At 38.8% G+C, this 19,529-nt stretch overlaps 2 protein-coding genes across 3 annotated transcripts in view; one reads left to right on the top strand and one right to left on the bottom strand.

Moving 5' to 3' along the window:
- LOC117297446 (epidermal growth factor receptor substrate 15-like 1) overlaps positions 1–14,130 on the bottom strand; it is a 40,531-nt gene extending 26,401 nt beyond the window's left edge. For both annotated transcript variants that reach the window (XM_033780484.1, XM_033780485.1), the window contains exons 1-2: positions 14,017–14,130; positions 3,509–3,553 (exon numbers count right to left, since the gene is read on the bottom strand). In XM_033780484.1, the coding sequence (XP_033636375.1) occupies positions 3,509–3,553; positions 14,017–14,115 (144 nt within the window). In that variant the 5' untranslated portion in view covers positions 14,116–14,130. The remainder of the gene's footprint in view (positions 1–3,508; positions 3,554–14,016) is intronic.
- Positions 14,131–14,156: 26 nt separating this feature from the next.
- Positions 14,157–18,139, top strand: LOC117297447 (glutathione S-transferase P-like). Its single transcript, XM_033780486.1, has 5 exons — positions 14,157–14,328; positions 15,392–15,612; positions 16,191–16,325; positions 16,846–16,982; positions 17,433–18,139. Exons 1-5 carry the CDS (start codon positions 14,246–14,248, stop codon positions 17,685–17,687), a joined length of 831 nt encoding a protein of 276 aa, XP_033636377.1. The 5' UTR covers positions 14,157–14,245; the 3' UTR covers positions 17,688–18,139.
- Positions 18,140–19,529: the final 1,390 nt, after the last annotated feature.

The following is a 19,529-nucleotide window of genomic DNA, read 5'->3' as shown; positions in this document are numbered from 1 at the left end:
AGGCAACTGCCAACCAGTTTCTTGTTATTGTCAGTTGCTGGTATTTATGTTCCTGATCTTGTGTGTTTTCTTTCCGTCAACACAAAACAGATTTTGTACACGCTCACAAAAATTCTTTCTTGATTAAAGGCACTAGACACCTTTGGTAATTGTCATGGACCAGTTTTGTCACATGGTGTATCCCGACATTAGGCCTATATGCATAAAATGACAAACCTGTGAAAATTTGGGCTCAATTGGTCATCGAAGTTGCAAGAGAAAAATAAAAGAATTACCAACCTTGTAGCACAAATTTGTGTGCTTTCAGATGCATAATAAAAGGCTTTCAGGCCTAAAGTCTACCATTGAGTGAGAAATTAACGCTTTTTTCAAAAACTGTGTTGTTTCAGGTAGCCGTTTATCACATTGTTTTATACTATCAACAGCTCTCTATTGCTCGTTACCCATAAAGTTTTTATACTAACAACTGAGTAATTTCCAATAGTGTCCACTGCCTTTAAGTGACAATCAAAATAGAAGTGATTATGGGGTCTTAAAATGCTATTTTCCTCAATTTGGACAGTATTTTAAATGGATCCACATTTTTTAAGGACACAAGTGTCACAGCTGGGGATCTGAACCCACACTCAGAAACACCAGAGTTTGAATTCGGTGCTCTTTAACAGCTCAGCCGCGACACTTCCACTTAGTCCTATTACTTTTGTTTGCGTATCGACCGAAATGTGCAAAAGGTCACTCGTTTTGCCACAGTTATTAAGGTTTAATTATTGATGAAGGGAGAAACAAGGGAAGTTAGAGCACTCATTAAAAAGTTCATACCAGCATTTTTCCCAATTATATACGGTTGATCACACAGACATGAACACTGTCTGCGACTATTTTGTCAGCTCTGCCGATCCTGTATAGTACATGTACCTTTAAAATGATTCAGCATCTAGTAGTTGGGGGGTGAACAGCTTCCGAGAGAGAGAGAGATATTGCAAATCAATTTATGAGCTGATTATTTATGATGAACATGTATGCATTTAAAGGCACTGGACATGTTTGGTAATTGTCAAAGACTAGTGCATGTGTCTCTCTTAAAATTACTGTCATGTGCTTTTGTGATTTGTCTTACTCATTTCTCAAAAATCTACAGAATCTTAGTTAGTAATGTTTGAAGGGAAGCTTTCCACTCTCATTATCTTCAAACCCTGTACGTTTTAATGTAAATCTGTAGACATTTTGATAAGTACGCGAATCCTTTAAAGGCACTGGACATGTTTGGTAATTGTCAAAGACTAGTATCTCACTTGATGTATCCCAACATAAGACTAGCTATGCATTTTGGATATCTCTTAGGACTAGGACTAGTCCTAAGTTATGACTAGTCCTAACTCTTTGTGAAATCGACCCCTGAAATGCTCCAGTATGAATTTACAATTTCCGCACAGGGATCCCTAAACCAAGGAGAAAATGCCCCTGTGCACTTGACCTTTTAAGAAGCATATACAGGTTAGGATTATTTTGAGTAATTACCAATAGTGTCCAGAGCCTTTAAAGACACTGGACACTATTGGTAATTGTCAAAGACTAGTGTTCTCAGTTGGTGTATCTCAACATCATAACAAATAACAACCTGTGAAAATTTGAGCTCAATCGATCGTCAAAGAGTTGATATATTAATGAAAGAAAAAAAAAACACCCTTGTCACATGAAGTTGTGTGCTTTCAAATGCTTGATTTCGAGACCTCTAATTCTAAATCTGACGTCGCGAAATCAAATTCGTGAAAAATTACTTCTTTCTCGTAAACTACATTACTTCAGAGGGAGCCGATTCTCACAATGTTTTATACTACCAACCTCTCCCCATTACTTGTAACCAAGTAAGGTTTTATGCTAATAAATATCTTGAGTAATTACCAATAGTGTCCATGCACTGCCTTTAAACATTACTTGGCAAGGAGTGCCTTAGTATTCAGGAGGTTGGCAGACAACCTTTCAGTCCATCTTACGCTCCCCGAAGGAGACACACTTCCTTCCTTCCTTGAGCTTAGCACTGCCTCCGCGGACTTCTCATTAATCATGTCATTTAATTCATCAATCACATTCCATAAACTTCATATCCGAACTCCATAATAAAAATAAAAATAAAAAAAAATCCTTGGTGGTTCGATTTGAAGATTTGAAATTCATAAGAGTGTAATCCAAGATTATGATTATGAAGGAATGTCGTCTCCAATTATTGAGAAGAGGTGAGACATGGATTGAATTTCTTCAACTATGTACAAGAGTACTCAGCGCGCTTTGGCCTAATTTAAAAATTTCATAGGGTCAAGAATGCCCCCCAGTTCAGAAAACTACATTGAAAAAACCTTAATGTTTCAATGTATGAAACATAAATTATTACAATGATTTATTTTTCTTCCTTTAGCTTATAGCTTATAAATTTCTTTGAACTTTTTGTTTAAAAGTTAAACTACATGTACGTAGTTAAACTACATGTACGTAGTTAAACTACATGTACATAGTAGGCAAACCTATGTACATAGTAAGCAAACCTATATGTATCCAAACATGTACCAACATTGAAACCTCAGAACATGAATTTCAGTTTTATGAGTTCACGGATGTCGCCGCAAGAAGTCGTGTGAGTAAAGCTTATTACATGTACATGTATTGTACACATAGTAATGATTTAAAACAATGTACACAAATCATTGTATCCCATAAAATATCTACTATCGCAAGCAAATGGCATCCTCTTTTGCCAGAACTTGTTGATCTTGTTCATTGCTGTATATCAGAATTAGGAATGTTCTGATCTTTTCCAACCTAAAATCCTAAATAAACTTGACAAATCCAATTAAATATGAACAGTGCATTTAAGCCACATAGGAGGAACTAACTGTACAACTCAGTCTCAGTCTAATTGTCCATTCCTCCAACCAGATATTTTAGTATCATTTAATATTCCCCAAGATCTCATATACGATCTTCGGGGTCAAGTACGAAGCCATCCGACTGTCCTATGCCGCGATGTTTACTCAAACAGCCACAGGTTGTCTGCCATGACCTGATTCCTTACAGCTTGTTGAATGAACAACTAGGACGCATGATACAGACTGTTTGTTGCATAGTTCTACATTCTTGTATAACGTCCTAAAAAAAAAACACGTTTAGCATCCCCGCCCTTTAGAGGCCGCCTCCTTTTTTTTGTTGTTCTCTTTCTTTTAATACCCCCAAAAAAAGGATACGTTTTTAACAATCTCCGACGATTTTTTTCATATAGTTAAAACGCCCATTCGGTTGACTTAAAAAATGTGTAGGAAGGCCATAGTAAAAGAAATTGAAGAATTTTTTTTAAAAATCCTCTTTATTTTAAATAAAAGGGCAGGCATTTTATTTTTTGGCCGTAGATACCGCACTCGACATTAAAAAACAAGTATTGTATTTCAATCAATCGTATTTGAATATACACCCTCCATCCCCTCCCCCCCCCCCCCATGTTTGAAAAGATGATACATACCTGTCTGAAGATTGATTCATACGCAGCTTGGTTGCTACCGGCAACCTGGAAATGAAAACCAAATGAGTCTTGTCAAATTGTTATATTTAGCACATCTCTACAGCAAACGTGAAACATTAGTTTGTCAATGTTCAATTCATAACTTCGTACAAATGTAAAAAACACTTTCCTTTTCTTTTCAATACATTCAAACAGTCAAATGCAAACAAAAATAATTGATTCGTACACAGCTTGATATCTACCTTCAACCTGGAAATGAGGACAAAACATAAGCAACCGTCAAATTGTTAAGAAGCATATTATTACAACATTGCGATTGGTTTGTCAGTGTTCCATTATTTCATTTATATATTGTATATGTGAAAACACTTTAATTTGATTTTCCGGAAAACCCTCGTGGCACAGCAGAGAACTAACGCACAACTCAACTCACATATGGCCTCGACCAGGAATCAAACCGGGGTCACCTTGGTGAGAGGGGAGCGCTTTACGCACAAGCCAACCGTGCCACCGAAAACACTCTTCCTTTCCTTTTAATACGTCAAACAGTCAAATGCAAAAAAATAAACAGTGTTAAATAAGCAGCACAACACACGCACAATTCTACAACCCCTGCCTTCCCACTGCACAAAGCCAAACTTCTAGCAACAATTTAAAACAGTTTGAGTCCCACCCTAGTGATTTCCTGAGTGTTTTTTTTTTTTTCTTCACAGAACTCAGGAGAGTATACCGAGTATACAGTCCTTACATGTAATACACAACGGTGTAAAGGTAATAACAAAATTGATCTTCAAGTCTGCGCTAATCCTCCAATAAGTTTTGCAGAATGGAGTGGTGATAAAAACCGACATTGCACGGCTTATATCACTACCTGCGTCTGGTGTGTTCTATGTCACGCGCCGAGTTTGCTTGAAGATTTCGTTATCACACACTTGTGGAAATACGGAAAATATAGCGCGTCTGTGTCCCATACCCAACTCGGCCTGGGACGCAGACGCGCTATATTTTTCTGTATTCCACTCGCCCTTGTGTGATGACTTATAATATTTGCTATCCACTGATGCAAAACTAACATAAAAGGTAAACAGTTGCAGGCATAACTGTAACTTCATCAAAAAAAGGGAAATTACCAAAATATCAATGATTTTGTATGTTTGTACATAGAACTTTCAATTTTGGTAAAACCGGGAATAAAAAAGGGGAAATTAGCTGATCCAAAGAAAAGTTGGGAAAAGTTGCATGCCTGCAGTTGTCATTAAAAACAAGAAGTCAATTGCCATGCCCAGCAATTCATGCCAAATTGGGTAAACAACACCTTACGGATGACAGCACCGATAGCGGCTGGTAAATCTCCTGCACATAAGATAAACCCCCTCCAGTAAATTGCCAACACAGCTCTGACTCCACCCAACCTCCATACCCAGAGTCGCTCACGTACATCTGCATTGTTTACAACGGATTTCTCGTTGACTCAGAACCAAGAACCGCAATTGACATGAACAGGTAAGATTCTAATTCCAAGAACTCGGGATGACTTTCTTAGACTGGTACAACACGGCACCGAGTCTTTGAAAGCGAGCGGCACTACTGTGTGTGTCCCTTCACAAGGCAGACTCAACAGGGTTTATTTTAGAAACTTGAAGGGGTTAAATTTAGCGGCGATATTATGACGCAGTTAGAAGGGGGGAACCGCAGTCTCAGGCGCCCTCAGGAAGTTACAATGAAGGTCTCTTGAACCCGTTGAGGTAATAAGAATGACTGAAATAACGTAGCGATGGAAATATTGCAATCAACCTGAGGGATGAGTAACTACTAGGAAACATCTCCTGACCTTCTTGAAAGATATTTTTATTGACAGGTTTCTCCCCATACACAAGTTACATGTAGCGTGTACGGCTCATACAGGGGAAATGTCGCCAAAACAACCCCCCTCCCCACTTCATTACATCAAATTCCTAAAATTCATAATGGGTAAAACAATGCCCCTGCAGGCCTATATGCTTATGCTTAGTTTTTGAAAGGGCAAGGGCACCAAGGTTATTTTCTCCTTGCTAAAGCCTACCCTATGAGGAAATTGTAAATTTCTACTGGAGCATTTCAAGGGCACCAAGGCAATGACAAGAGAACACGGAGGCAATCGCCTTTGTTGCCTCCGTGAAGTACGAGGCCTGCCCCAGATTAGATTTTTGAAAACAAATTGTTATTAAACTTATCTATATAAATATAAAGTACCCTTAATTAAAGTTACAATGCACAAGCTAACGCCACATCATTCCCCTTAAAAATGTTCACACGCTTCTGTGGATTTAGCTCAAAGCGGTTGGCGCATGTCTATTGGTAGTCTGGTGCATCCGAACACACACCATTATACGAGACATAGCGGAGTCTGGGGAGCAGTAACCTATCCTCCATACACATCGCTTTCTGATTTTAAAACAACCTCAGGAAGTCCGACCACTTAACCGATTATACGAGGTACCAGTGACTCGTCTGGCTTCTTGCAGCACATTAAATGCATGACGGCATCGGGGAATTGGCACCTTAGCCTCCAGTAAAGCAATTACAAATACTGTTCTGGTTTATCAAATTTAATTCAGAGTCGGACACTATGCGCAGGCCTGATGCATCGTTTTTGAAAGGGTACGTGTAAGAGCATCGCAGGGTGTTGGTAAAGGGGCGTCTTTATCATCCCATGAGAAGAGTTGTGAATTTCTTTCGGAACATTTGGGGCCTGATACCTGAAAGGGCAAGGGCATCATGGCCTTTTCTCCAAGGCATCTCTATATGAGGAAATCATCAACTTCTATGGAAACATTTCAAGGGGCACCAAGGCAATGGCCAGAGTCAACAACGGAGGCAATGGACCGTTCCGGCTTTCCACTAAGCTCCGCCCACCGTGCACGTGAGCAAGACACGTGTACAAGCACTCCCAATGACATTCTGCACGATTCTGCCGCGCGTGCCAATTATATGCGCACGCATGACCGAGTTTGTCCGACCACAATCATTGCTGTGATTGGTCAAAATGGGTGAACGCGCAGAGTTTGATTGACAGGCCGGATCGGTCCATTGCCTCTGTTGCCTTCATGAAGAATCAATCCCGGGTGTGTTTTTACTTTTGTCTTCTGTTATCAAGACATAGAGTTATATTATAAGAATTAGAGGGTGCACTGGTGATGCTTCTTGCACAAACGCGACGGGACCGCAAGGAGACACACGCGCCATTCTGCAAGCACTTTGAATATGAAGAATACGTTGGAGTTTGTGTTTATTGTTTGCTGTTTTGTCAACTTACAAAATGGTCGCACAAACACACGCTAAGCAATGCCTGTTTGTTCAACTTTGAAAATGGCCGCCTGCGCGCATACGGGGCGCGTATATAGGCCAGTGCGCCCTCTAGTTCTTAAATATAACTCTATGGATCAAGATGACTAAAAAGACACATCCTTAGGGGGGATAAGGGAGAACAGACATCCATATGTAATGTGATATAATATTGGTTTATTTCATGCAAGCAAAAACTTTAACAATTGTGCAGCATGGCAACCAATAGGTTGAATTGCACAACAAAAACAAGGGTTCGTACGGAAAGAAAGATGGGTGCACCAAATTTAATTCATACTAAATATGGATGCTTTTCAAAACTGAACTAGCCAGTCGGACGACTTCGAGAGAATATTGACTGGTCCCCGGGTATTGTGGCTGGCGTAGTGCCAGCTGACCACTGCTGACAGAACGCTGCCATTTTTGTGGTGATTTTTATTGTTGATGTGTCGAAGCAGATCATGCAATGGAAAAAGCAGAAGTCGTTTCCACATCATGACAATATCTCTGTGAGAAGGATTTGAACTTTTGCATGGTGGAAATACGATATAGAAAGGTAACACCATGTAATGACTATCTCTAATGAGTTGGGGTGGTTCTGAAAAGAACCGTTGGTTTCAACTCGACGTTTTGATCAAGGGCAGAGATAATGTCCAGCTGAGGTAAAGTACTTCCTTGTTTCCACCAAACAACCAGCGTGAACGTGAACATGTGAATAATTTCGAAATAAGGTCAAAAACGAAACGTTTATTATCATACTTTTGACTGCTTATTTTGCCTCCAAGTACAACTACTTCCACCACGTTATTATCTACCGTTACAAAAACTCACCAGTCTTTGAAAGTATTCTTTTACACTCATTCTGACGCTACTTGGAATGTGACAGCTGAAGATAAGTAATTCCTTATTCCTTCTTGGACGTCATATATAGTGCTAAGTTTAGTGTGTGGGATAATAACGATGGAGTCGTGCCAACTATATTATAGTTTGTGTGGGAAGGTAAGGGATGTGTTGCAGTCTAACCTTAACTTTGGAAGTGTTGCAACCAGTTCATAAATTTTATATTAATTTAGTGTCAGCTTTGTTAGATACATTTCGTCTCTATATTTAGTCCAAATTGAAGTAGCAAATTAGATTAGTTCCAATATTTATTTGTCTAGGGTTTGTTTGGTTTTGTTTACGATGTGTAAGGTACATTGTGTAATGTACCATGTGTAGTACAATGTTAAGTCACCATTTTTTCTGGACTGGCCTACGGCCAACAGTTTTTTACAACCGGAACAACTTCAGAGCACCCCCAATATTTTGCTGGCAGCCGGGCATACCTTGCTTTGTTTTATTTCACCCATAAATAAGGGTCAGTGGGTACTGGAATTCATGCTCATAATATCCCTTTTTTCTCTGATTTTAGACCTTTGTCCTGTTGTTATATATAAAAAAGCAGCGCACAATAATGGAAAGGGGCGTTCTGGACCCAAATTTTAGGGGGAAATGCCAAATCAGCTTGCAAATCCATGTAATGGCCCAATACGCTAGCTTACGTGCATGTTAGCTATAGAGGGAGGTATTGTACATACCGCAAATTGATGAGGTTGTTTTTTTCCAAATTATTAATGTTTTCTATGCATCCACATGCATTCATAATAAATGCTATCATTCCTCTGAGGTAAAGTGGCTCCGTTTGGATGCTTTTAGGGTCATTCATATGGCAAACAAACATAAACAATTGTTACTGGCTGATTTGTTTACGAAACGATCAGAATCTTGTTTCCCTGTTTTGAATAACTAAGGAATAAGACAATTTTCTGGGGGTTAAGTTTGTTGGCATTAACGGTAACTGAATTATCCCATCTTAATCACTCCTGACCACAACCATGCAAAGGTCAGTTTCCGCTCTCGCCCCAATCCTAAGGTTTTTTTTTAACTCATAAGGATTTGGGGTATTTCAGCTAAATTCACTTTGCTAGTTTTCATTTCGTTTTTTACTCTGCGCAGAAAGTATCAAAGCTTACAGCATTATAAATAGATTGAGGCTTTTCAGGGCAACTTGTTTTATGTATTAATTTTGTTTCTTTACCCATATGTCCACCGATGTGTGTTAGCACTGTATACCCAGTGACTTTCCCGAGTCCTGTGAAAAAAACATCTCTTGTTATCGTGGCGGTACCCGCTGCCAAAACATAGGATTCGAACTGCCTCTAGCTACCGGGCAACCTCGGTAGTCTAGTTGGTAAGACACTGCTCTAGAATTGCAAGGGTCGTGGGTTCGAATCCCACCCGAGTAACATGCCTGTGATATTTGTTTGCACAGGACTCGGGAAAGTACTGAGTATACAGTGCTAACACACATCGGTGTATGGGTAAAAACCAAAATTAATATTCTCTTATTATTTTAGGTAGTTTACATAATTTATGAACCACACAATAGGATCCCATGCATTAAACTAACAGATTTCTTTTAGGGCAAAGTAACAAAAAAAGTTTTTAAGGAGGGCTCAATCTTCTTAGTCTTTTACCAAGTGACGAACATCAATGTTTGACTTAAAGGCAGGATTATAGATTGGTTCTTGTCAGCGTAAAGCTGATTACAGGCAAAATTATAAAGAAAGGTACAGTACAGTAAAAGTCACATGTGAAGCTTTCAGCTGAATGCAACGCTACTTGCTGAGAAATTAGCCAGCAAGCTGTCAAGGTAATTTCACAAGAACATGACGAATGTCAAATCCATCCACATTTAGCGAGGTGACAGCGAGTACATGCAAACCGCATCTCTGGCCACAGCATTCGTGAACGACACGTCCAGAATTCTGAGATGAACCCTTTCTCAGACTCGAATGTCTGTACCAGGTGAAAATTATCCAAACCATATTACTTTAAAGTGAATCCTTTCTCAAAATAGTTTCTACTAACAGCTACATATTGTAGGATTCTTCTCACACTAAGTTTTTATTATTGGATTTTACTTACCAGTCTATGACCCTACCTTTAACCAAATAATTTCCCAATTCAACAAGCAGGTTTTAATGATACAAATTTTGAAATCCACCTACTGTAAATTAGCCAAATAAGACAATCCCATTCATTGTTTTGACCCCAGACGCTCAGGTTAAAATGATGAGCGTCATAAGTATTGGTTCATGTCACATCCTAGGTTGTGGTTGCGAACAGGAAGTATCTGTTATGTTGGTACTATTAACGATCTATTAAGTGGGCGGAGCTTAGTGGTCAATCCAATGACTATTGTACACTCACTATGTAAGCATTTAGTCTGGAGGGCAGGCCTGATACTTCACGGAGGCAACGAAGGCGATTGCCTCCGTTGCCCCCTGGTCATTGCCTTGGTGCCCTTTACCTAGGAGAAAATGCCTTGGTGCCCTTGCCCTTTCAAAAATGAAGCATACAGGCCTGGGAGAGGTAATGAGCAGACAGTTTAATGATTAAGAGAAATGACAGGGAACCAGACTGATCCGTCACTGGAGAAGGGGGGGGTGAAATCATCCCAATCTGGGGCCTATTTGGGGACTAGCCAACATCCCTAACTGAACCCAATCCTTCCCCCCTCACCGTCAGCCGATACTAATAAAGAGGTTATCACTCCCTAATCCCTGCCCGTATGCCTCATTTCCCATGCAATATAAACCCGTACGGTCACAAAGTACGACAAGTTCAATTCGAGAGGAAGTGGAGTCAAAGAGAGGATGTGTGTTGATATTCCAACGGTTGCAGTCACTAATGAAAATAGTATGGCTTCCTTTGCCACGTTTTAAAGCAACTTGCTGCCGTGATTGATCCAGCAGACATCAGTATGCAGGGATCGAAATCAACACTCGCGCTGGTTTTTTACCCCCACATTCAAGCCATGTCATGTATCTAATTCACCCATGAGATCAGGGTTTGCCCATGGCTTTTTCAGCTAGTCATTTATTTTACTAGTCTGTCAACTTTTTCACTGGTCAATATTTCAGTCCACTTCAAGAAAGGATTTTGGACTGTGTTTTAACTGGCACGTGGCCAGTGGACCACTATAAGGGGGAACGCTGTGGCCAGTGGACCACTATAAGGGAGAAAGCTGTGGCCAGTGGACCACTATAAGGGGGAACGCTGTGGCCAGTGGACCACTATAAGGGGGAAAGCTGTGGCCAGTGGACCACTATAAGGGGGAAAGCTGTGGCCAGTGGACCACTATAAGGGGGAACGCTGTGGCCAGTGGACCACTATAAGGGGGAACGCTGTGGCCAGTGGACCACTATAAGGGGGAAAGCTGTGGCCAGTGGACCACTATAAGGGGGAAGCTGTGGCCAGTGGACCACTATAAGGGGGAAAGCTGTGGCCAGTGGACCACTATAAGGGGGAAAGCTGTGGCCAGTGGCCACTATAAGGGGGAAAGCTGTGGCCAGTGGACCACTGTAAGGGGGAACGCTGTAGACTGACTACAGGTACAGCGTAGAAAAATGCTAGAGAAAATGTTGCTACTAAAAAAAATCATTATTTGCTACTCAAGCATTCAGTGTGTACAAAAAAATGTCAGTCAAAATATTTTATTATACAAAATTGCTTGTGGAATCTGTTCCCTGGCGTTGTTATCACAAATTGTTAGGTAAGAGACATTAAAAACTTTTAAACGGCTTGTCCTAACTCGAGATAAGACTAGTAATAATAATAATAATATCAAAGTCTTAATATATAGCACACGTATCCCTATCAAACAAGGTACTCAAGGCGTACTGAAGTCTGCTGGGAACTTAAATTTACATACATTTCACATTTAGTATGTTAGGTGTGTTCTAAATGCAGTACAGGGATATCAGAGTACTCAGTACCCGTACATGAAACTTGATTTACTGACAAGTAGGCCTAATAAACTGCAACAAAACACGATCAATGTTTACAGTTTGGTATGTGCGTGTGCTTGGCAGGGAAAGAATAGGAACACACACAGCCATTATCAATAAAAAATAGCCACTTGTCACACTTGATCAGTTACCAAACAGTAGCAAAACAGGCGGTTCACACTGCACATTGTCCACAAATTGCGTGTTCACATTCATCTAAATGGGAACTTCCCGTTTCGTTTCATTAGTATTGTGTAGATGATTTGCTGACAATAGGACTAATTACACATGGCCCAGGGGGCAGCTACCATTGTATTTGTCATGTTTGTACATCAGTAAACCTAATGAAGAACAAACAGTCAATGCATCGAAGCCTTTAGCTCTGGTATGAAACAAAACTAATTTATACATGTCAACAGATTGAGTTTAGATATTTGGTCATGACATTTTGTAGAGACTTTTCTTTATAATAATAATATTAAAATAAAAGATCTTTTTATAGTGCAGGATAATCCCCACAATCCATTTCGTTTTACAACAACGTTATAATGCAAGTGAGTGGGAACTCAATTTTCCGAAAATATTTGAATGTGACAGACTTTCATGTTTTCCAATGAAAGTGCTTTGCAAAATGAAAATGGCCTTGACCTCTCCAAGGTGTAACACCTGCTGGCCTGGGACCTAATTAAAGATCAAACTTCTCTTTTAACAAAAAGTAAACTAATCCCACAATTATAGTATAGTAGGTTAAATGTGGGATAACTTTCCGTATGGCGGCACCACCTTTTCACTCATTTTTACAAAAAGGGATATCTCATTGAGGTAAATTAGATACTATATTATTTCATATCGAATGAAAAAGTGGTGGCGCCATACGGAAACTTTTCCTAAATGTGCAAAGGTTATATCGTAGGAGGTCCTGTTTTCGAGGTGTCCCTAAAATCGTGGCAAATCTTTTACCTCGCTGTGCGCGATGTAAACAGTCCCTAGATAAAAATTGTGTGGTTTTATTTGCCAAGCAAAGAGTCTCCTCTCCCTTGACCAAAACTTAGAAACACGTAAGGCTCCACTGGATATTTGCACTTGTAAATGCAAAATGTTTGGTATTTTAGGCATTTCTACAAGGTACAAAAATATGTCATAATGTTGAGGCCATATAAAAATATTTGCCCACCGAAAAAGTTTCATCAAACACTATTTCAATTCACAATTCATGATGATCAAATCATGTGACTGAATATTTTGCTGAGCATTCTGGGAAAAAAATACAGAGGCTTAAAGAAGCCATGTGCCTTATATCATTTTCTAATATTTTTTGAGATTTTTTTTTTAAACCTCCGATCAATTTTATTATTAATATTAAAATTTAAACGATCAGCTTGTTGATTCAATTATCACTGTTTATTTATACGCTTTATTATAAATTTTAAGAGAAAAAAGGGGAAAAAAATAAATAAAAATCAGAATTGAAAGCCAATAATTATCTACACATTTTATTAAATTTTTTATTTTTGTAATTTTTTGCAAATTACCATGGTAATTTTTAAATTTCATTAAAAAATATTTTGAATAAAACGAAGACATTAAAAAATATTTTGAATAAAACGAAGACAACTGCTGGCTAAACAGTCATACACAGAGTCTCAAAGAACACTTGTAGTCACTGTAGATGTTTCTTCCATGTATGGCTTCACCAGGAAACAATGCTTTCTTGTTTGCCGTGAAAACAGGAAAAACTCAAAACAAATGGGGCCAGTTGAAGTCATCGAAGATCGGTGTGTAGTGTGAACATTTCAATGTCCATCAAGTTTTAATATATGTTTGCATACTTCATATTAACAAAAGAAGGTAATTAGGCATCGGTTGATATAAGGCATCATTATTTTTTTCCCAATTCAAAGAAAAAGGCATAATAGCGTGAAAGGAGGATACACAATGAATAAATTAAAAAGTACAATAATGCTGTGTTTATTGAAAATTGTAATTCTTCATTTTTTACCGGGAAAAATTTCCATTAGTGCAATTTCGTGCTTGGTATTACATCCCATTTGGATGCGCCCACCAGGAGCCCGGTAGCCGGCCAGGCAGCAGGATGGGAGGCGGCACAAACACAGCACATTGTTGTACGTCCCGTTTGATTTACACTATTATTATTCATCTAATCTATCGATATATTCCATGTGGGTCAAAACCCAACACACTTCCCTTCAAATAAACAACGATTGTATTTCCCCTAAAGACTTGTAACATGATGCGAAATATGTACCTGCTGTTCAATGTGTAACCACCATGGACAAAAGGATGTAGGATGGATAAAATAACGGAGGTAACCCACAGAGGAAACACCCTTACCTGCGTTGCCGATGGTAGAGCAGCCATCTTGCAGCCAAAAAATTGCCCGTCCCATTTATTGTGAATAGCGCCCTCTGTTGCCTGTGTGGGAAAATGCATTGTTTACACTGGCAGTGTCAATATTTTATTGAATAACATTTTTTTCTGTATGCGGCAGGTGGGCAGGTGCTGCAGTGGTGTGATCATTTGAAATATTTTGAAAAAATTGTTTTATTTTAGAATAATAATAATGGAGATAATTCAGTTTGCATTCGTTCTCGTGGCAGGCGTTGTTGCCGTTATTTACAGTGGCAAAGGACCAGATCTAATGAGGTTAGAATTTAGATTTTTATTTTGTACAATCTCAAAAGTCATAATTTTTAAAAAAAGGGAAAATGTCATTTTCCTGCCACCACTTTATCATTCATTATGAAACAAATTAGTATCTATCTAATTTACGCAAAAAAAGATATTTCCTTTTTGTTGGTAAAAATGAGTGAATAGGTGGCAGGATTATAGGATATGGAAATATTTCCATGATGTGTTATTTTAAAGCCATTGGACCCTTTCGGTTCAGAAAAAAAAAAAAAAGTTCACAGATTTACAAATAACTTACGGGGTTTACAGAAGGCAATGGTGAAAGACTTCTCTTGAAATATTATTCCATGAAATGCTTTACTTTTTGAGAAAACAGCAAAACAATATAAATTGGATTTATTTTAAACACATGTCATGACACGGCGAAAAGCGCGGAAACAAGGGTGGGATTTTCCGATGACCGTTGAGCCTAAATTTTCACAGGTTTGTTATTTTATATAGAAGTTGTGGTACACAAAGTGTGGGCCTTTGGACAATACTGTTTACCGAAAGGGTCCAATGGCTTTAACTAAAATTCATGTAAAAATTTGAAATATTTTGTACAATTCGAAAGGAGGACCCAAATATACATTGATAGCGTATCAAGTGATAAACAACATAAACAAGAGTGGTTTGTAACACTTTCAAAATAAAAACAAATTTGAATCCCCTTTAATGTGATCCCTCTCCTGCTGCTTCATGTTCCCAGATTGAATCATAAACTTAGGACGTGATCTCTGGCTATACATCATTTACAGGTTGGGATCCACAGGTTGAATGGGTTCTGACTACTCCTAGAACTATGAGAGGTTCGCTCCGCTATCGTCTCCATCGTGAAGACGATAGCGGAACGAACACTGAAACGAACCTCACAGTTCTAGGAGTATAGATTCTGACTGGCACGATAAACATTTACTGACAAAATACGTAGACAACCAATATACTAGGACTAGATAGCTCACGTTAATCTGGAGGTCGCTCTAGTTTAGTATAGTAAACTTTTCTTTTTTTAACCCAAAATTAATTTTTCCCTCCCTAGGAAGGCCAATGAGTTAGTAACTGGTAAGAAGGGCTGCTCGCCGGTTGGTGATCTTGACTTTGTCACACTTCATTATTTCGCTGTCCGTGGTCGCGGAGAAGCAATCCGTTTGCTTCTTGAAGAGGCCGAGATTCCTTACAACCAAACTGGCTTCACTAAAGAAACTTGGCCAAAGGCGAAGAAGGAAGGAATGGCGTCTGGACTGTACACTTTTGGTCAAGGTAATATAAATTTTTCATGAATTGATTTTTAAGAATAACAGGCAGCTTGAAAAAAAAGGTTGAGGGTATGGGGATGGTGATTAGAATCAACAGAGGAAACCAACAATTGTGTGAATTGTGAATTGAAAGAAATCTTAAAATCTAGCAATCTTTGAAATGGGGATCAAAGTGGCTCAGGCATGGTTTCTTTCCCTGCTATTCACCTAAGTTGTGGACCCAGTTCAAATTTCACTTCGGATCGGAGCCTTGCATATGGATTGGGTTTTCAGTCGAGTCCCTACCTGATTGTGTGGGTTTCCCCATTGGGTTTTGTCCTCCAATATTTCTGAACATTTCTCTTCACTTCCTACTTGCTATTTTATTTGTACGAATTCACTGTTGGTTGTGTAATAAAAATATTTTAATAAAATATATAAAAAATTAAGGCTTTATGCTTTGTTGCTAAGTACTATGTACTTTGGGTTGGGGAGGTTGGGCCTTAAAAAGTAGGTAGAGTAGTTGGGGTACATCCTTAAAACTGTTGACAATCCGAAGTACACTTATTTTCATGCAAATTTGTTTGCGATTGTTCCCTAAAGTTCCAGCAATGACAACATCCTCAGGAGTGAACATGGTGCAGAGTAATGCTATAGCTCATTACATTGGTAGAGCTACTGGAATGGAATGCGACTGTGACCAGCTTCATTACTGTGAGATCCTAGCACTCGGAGTGGGTAAGGGATTGTCTGTTAGTCCTCCTTGCTGTTTGTCTGTATTTCTTTAGCTCAGGGTAGAAAGGACTTTTTTATAAGACCTAGAAAGACCCAGTCAGCTCAGAGCAGGAAGGACTTTTATCAAACCTAGAAAGACCCAATCGGCTCGTAGCAGAAGGGACTTAAGACATAGAAAGACCGCGGCAGCTCAGAGCAGAAAATACTTATAAAAACAAGAAAGACCCAATCAACAAAGCAGAACAGACTTACAAGGCCTTTAAAGACCCAGTCGGCTCAGAGCAGAAATGACTTCGTAAGACCTAGAAGCCCCATTCGGCTCAGAGCAGAAAGACTTATAAAACTTAAACTTACATTGGTGTACAAGTCCTTTTTTTGCTCTAAGCTGAAAGAACCCGACTCCTTTTTTAATAGTGCTATACAATCTTCCTGCCCAGGCGGCTGGTTTTGATCAGCCTGTCTGTCTATTTGCCAAACTGCCAGTTCATTTTTCTAATCCTGCTCTCTTGTCTCCATTTTGAAGATGATTTCCGTGCCAAGTTGAGTAAGATCCTCTACGACCCAAACTTTTCAGTTGAGATGAGAGACGAGTACATTCAGACCACTGCTCCGATGTGGCTGCAACACTTTGAGAAGCTCACTCCTAATTTCCAACTAGAGGTATGTCTTCATCCAAGAGGCAGGGGTGGGACTGGGAGGGAATTTATACTTGTCTAGTCTTATTCATTCCTTGTCCTAAGTTTCGTTACATTTTCATTTATCCTTTTGAGACCATAGCATCTGTTTGCAAGCGTCTTGTAACAAAATGATCAGAATTGGTACATGTGCAAGGTATTTTTGCTGGTAACTGAAATAAATTTTAAGTCCGCAGTTAGTTTTTGAGCTCAAGCAACTCTATTTAATTGAGCTCATCCAGAGATCACTTTCAAAGACCTGCTTAGCAAGTAGCAATTTTCTGCACGAGCAGAAAATCAGTCATAAATTGTACACACATCATGGTACTCGACTTGTGACTGTATTCTGGTAAGGGAAATTGTTTTGTGCTAGGCAGGCTCCATCAAATTGGGCCCTTGTCTGCAAGTTGGCTAATGGTGTACCTTTATCTTTCAGGACATGGGCTACTTCGGAGGGAAACATTTAACCTGGGTCGACTTCCTCATCTTTGACGTTCTGGACTTAAATCTGGAGTTCGCTAAGGTTGATATGGGGCGCCCTCTAGTGGCCATCCTTGACGGCTACCCCAAGCTGCAGTCTTTTTATAACCAGTTCAGACAAAGACCCAAAGTTGCTGCATACTTGAACAGCAAGAGGAGGTTCCCTTTTTCATGTCCCATGCCGAAAAACCTCCCTGCCGCAAAGCAATAAGCGAGTTAAACTTGTCACCTCAAAAGTTGTCTTTCTTGTATTCATTTCCAAAAAGATTCAGTTGAATTTTCATCAAAGGTGTTTCTTTATCAGTAGAACTAGCTGTTGCCAACGGTTTAGATTAAAACAAACAAACATTAATACGTTTCTTATTAAGACAACTCTAAATAATGTTAATCAAATTGGTTGTTTTAGTTTATGATTCTAAACTGCAGAGGTCTAAAAAAAAAAATTGTTTCAGATAGATTCTGACAAGGTATAATTTGAATATCTGTATAATTTGAATATCAAGGTAAACTTGTGTTTAATAAATAACAATTTTTTGTTAATTGGGACATGAAGTCATGATCCATATTTTTAATTTAAATTCAAATACTTTTTCATCTGCTTCAAAAGTGCCTTTAAGATTTGTTGGAAATTAACAAAAAAGTTATTACTACACTCTTTTGTTTTGATATTTTAGTCAAAATAAAATACCTTTGTGATATTTTAATGATTGCTTCCATGTTATTGCTGCTGTTCATTGTCACCTTTAAAAAAATATACACAAGACTCGATGAATTACTTGATCCAAATAATTTATTATAAAATTGGAAAATTTCTCAATTTTCTCAATCACTTTTTTTTTTGTTTACTTATTTTTTTCTGGTATACACTCTCTCCTAAACATGTTCATAGTGATTTCTTTTTAACCAATAACTGCTTTCTCTTTGCGAACCATAATTTGGAATTAGTTGAAAATTGACGACCGACACGGGAACATAGCGGCCTTTCAACTGTTACCCTGAGCGAAATGGCTCTAAACACGCTTAGTTCATTTCTCATCTACAAAGACTACCATAAATCTACTAGAAAAAACTTCCTCTGGTGAAGTTTACAGAAAATAACCACATAGAATCCATACAGGTTGACATTTGACCTGTGTGTGTCATGTGATATATAAAGTACAATAGGTTACAGTACAGAACAATACATAAAATGTCAAGTCAATTATGTTATGTAAGCATGGTAGCTAGCAACACACACTATTTCCATTGCCCTTAGAAACGATCAAAAGGCTGAGATTGAACTAAACGTCACAAAGTGAAAAGTGTGTTGCTGTTTTAACGCTACACACAAAGTGTGGCCCTGAGAACAAAAGAGGTCTACATAAATATAGGGATTTGAAACACTATGCGGACCATTATTAAGGGAGAATGCTGATTTTTAAGCAATCTTTTCTGCTCAATATGTAATTGAGCTCGATAGCAAAAATGAGCAGGATACCAGTCACAGATGACAATGTTATGGCCGTTAACCTTATTCTGGTAGGCGCGATTTTGTTGTGCTTAGGTACTTTTTGAGCTTAAGCAGCTCTGTAAAATTAAAATTGGGCCCTGCAAGGTATCCATCGGCCCAATTTCATATAGCTGCTTAAACAAAAAACTAGCTAAGCACAACACAATTATGCTTAACCAGAATAAGATTAGCAGCCAAAGTACCATTTCACATGTACAATTTGTGACTGGTACCTGCTCATTTCTGTTTAGTAGAGAATTGTTCAGCAACATTTTCTGCTCATGCACCTCTATGAAATCAATCCCAGATCAAAATCTGAGGGTATTTGTAGGTCATGCACATCTACTGTATGTGACTTTCGCCTAGTTGTTTAATATGCATCTGAACGCAAACTCTGCAATTATTGTTTGAAGTTACTGTTTGGGTTGTTGTAAGCGCAACAAGGAACACGTTGCCTTGGATCGGACGAGTTGGTCTTTAAAAAAGCGTTTGTAACCGTTTGTTATAAAATGCATATGGTTGGAAAGATGTTTTAAAAGTAGAATACAATGACCCACACAAGGT

The sequence above is a fragment of the Asterias rubens genome, chromosome 12 (assembly GCF_902459465.1).
Source record: "Asterias rubens chromosome 12, eAstRub1.3, whole genome shotgun sequence".
Lineage (NCBI taxonomy): Eukaryota > Metazoa > Echinodermata > Asteroidea > Forcipulatida > Asteriidae > Asterias > Asterias rubens.
This window is presented reverse-complemented; position numbering and strand designations above follow the sequence as displayed.

Excerpts from the sequence above, each read along its gene's own strand:
- LOC117297447 (XM_033780486.1), top strand. The coding sequence starts at position 14,246 with ATGGAGATAATTCAGTTTGCATTCGTTCTCGTGGCAGGCGTTGTTGCC. Across the intron at positions 14,329-15,391 it reads AAAGGACCAGATCTAATGAG|GAAGGCCAATGAGTTAGTAA; the intron begins GTTAGAATTTAG and ends TTCCCTCCCTAG. Across the intron at positions 16,326-16,845 it reads GATCCTAGCACTCGGAGTGG|ATGATTTCCGTGCCAAGTTG; the intron begins GTAAGGGATTGT and ends TCCATTTTGAAG.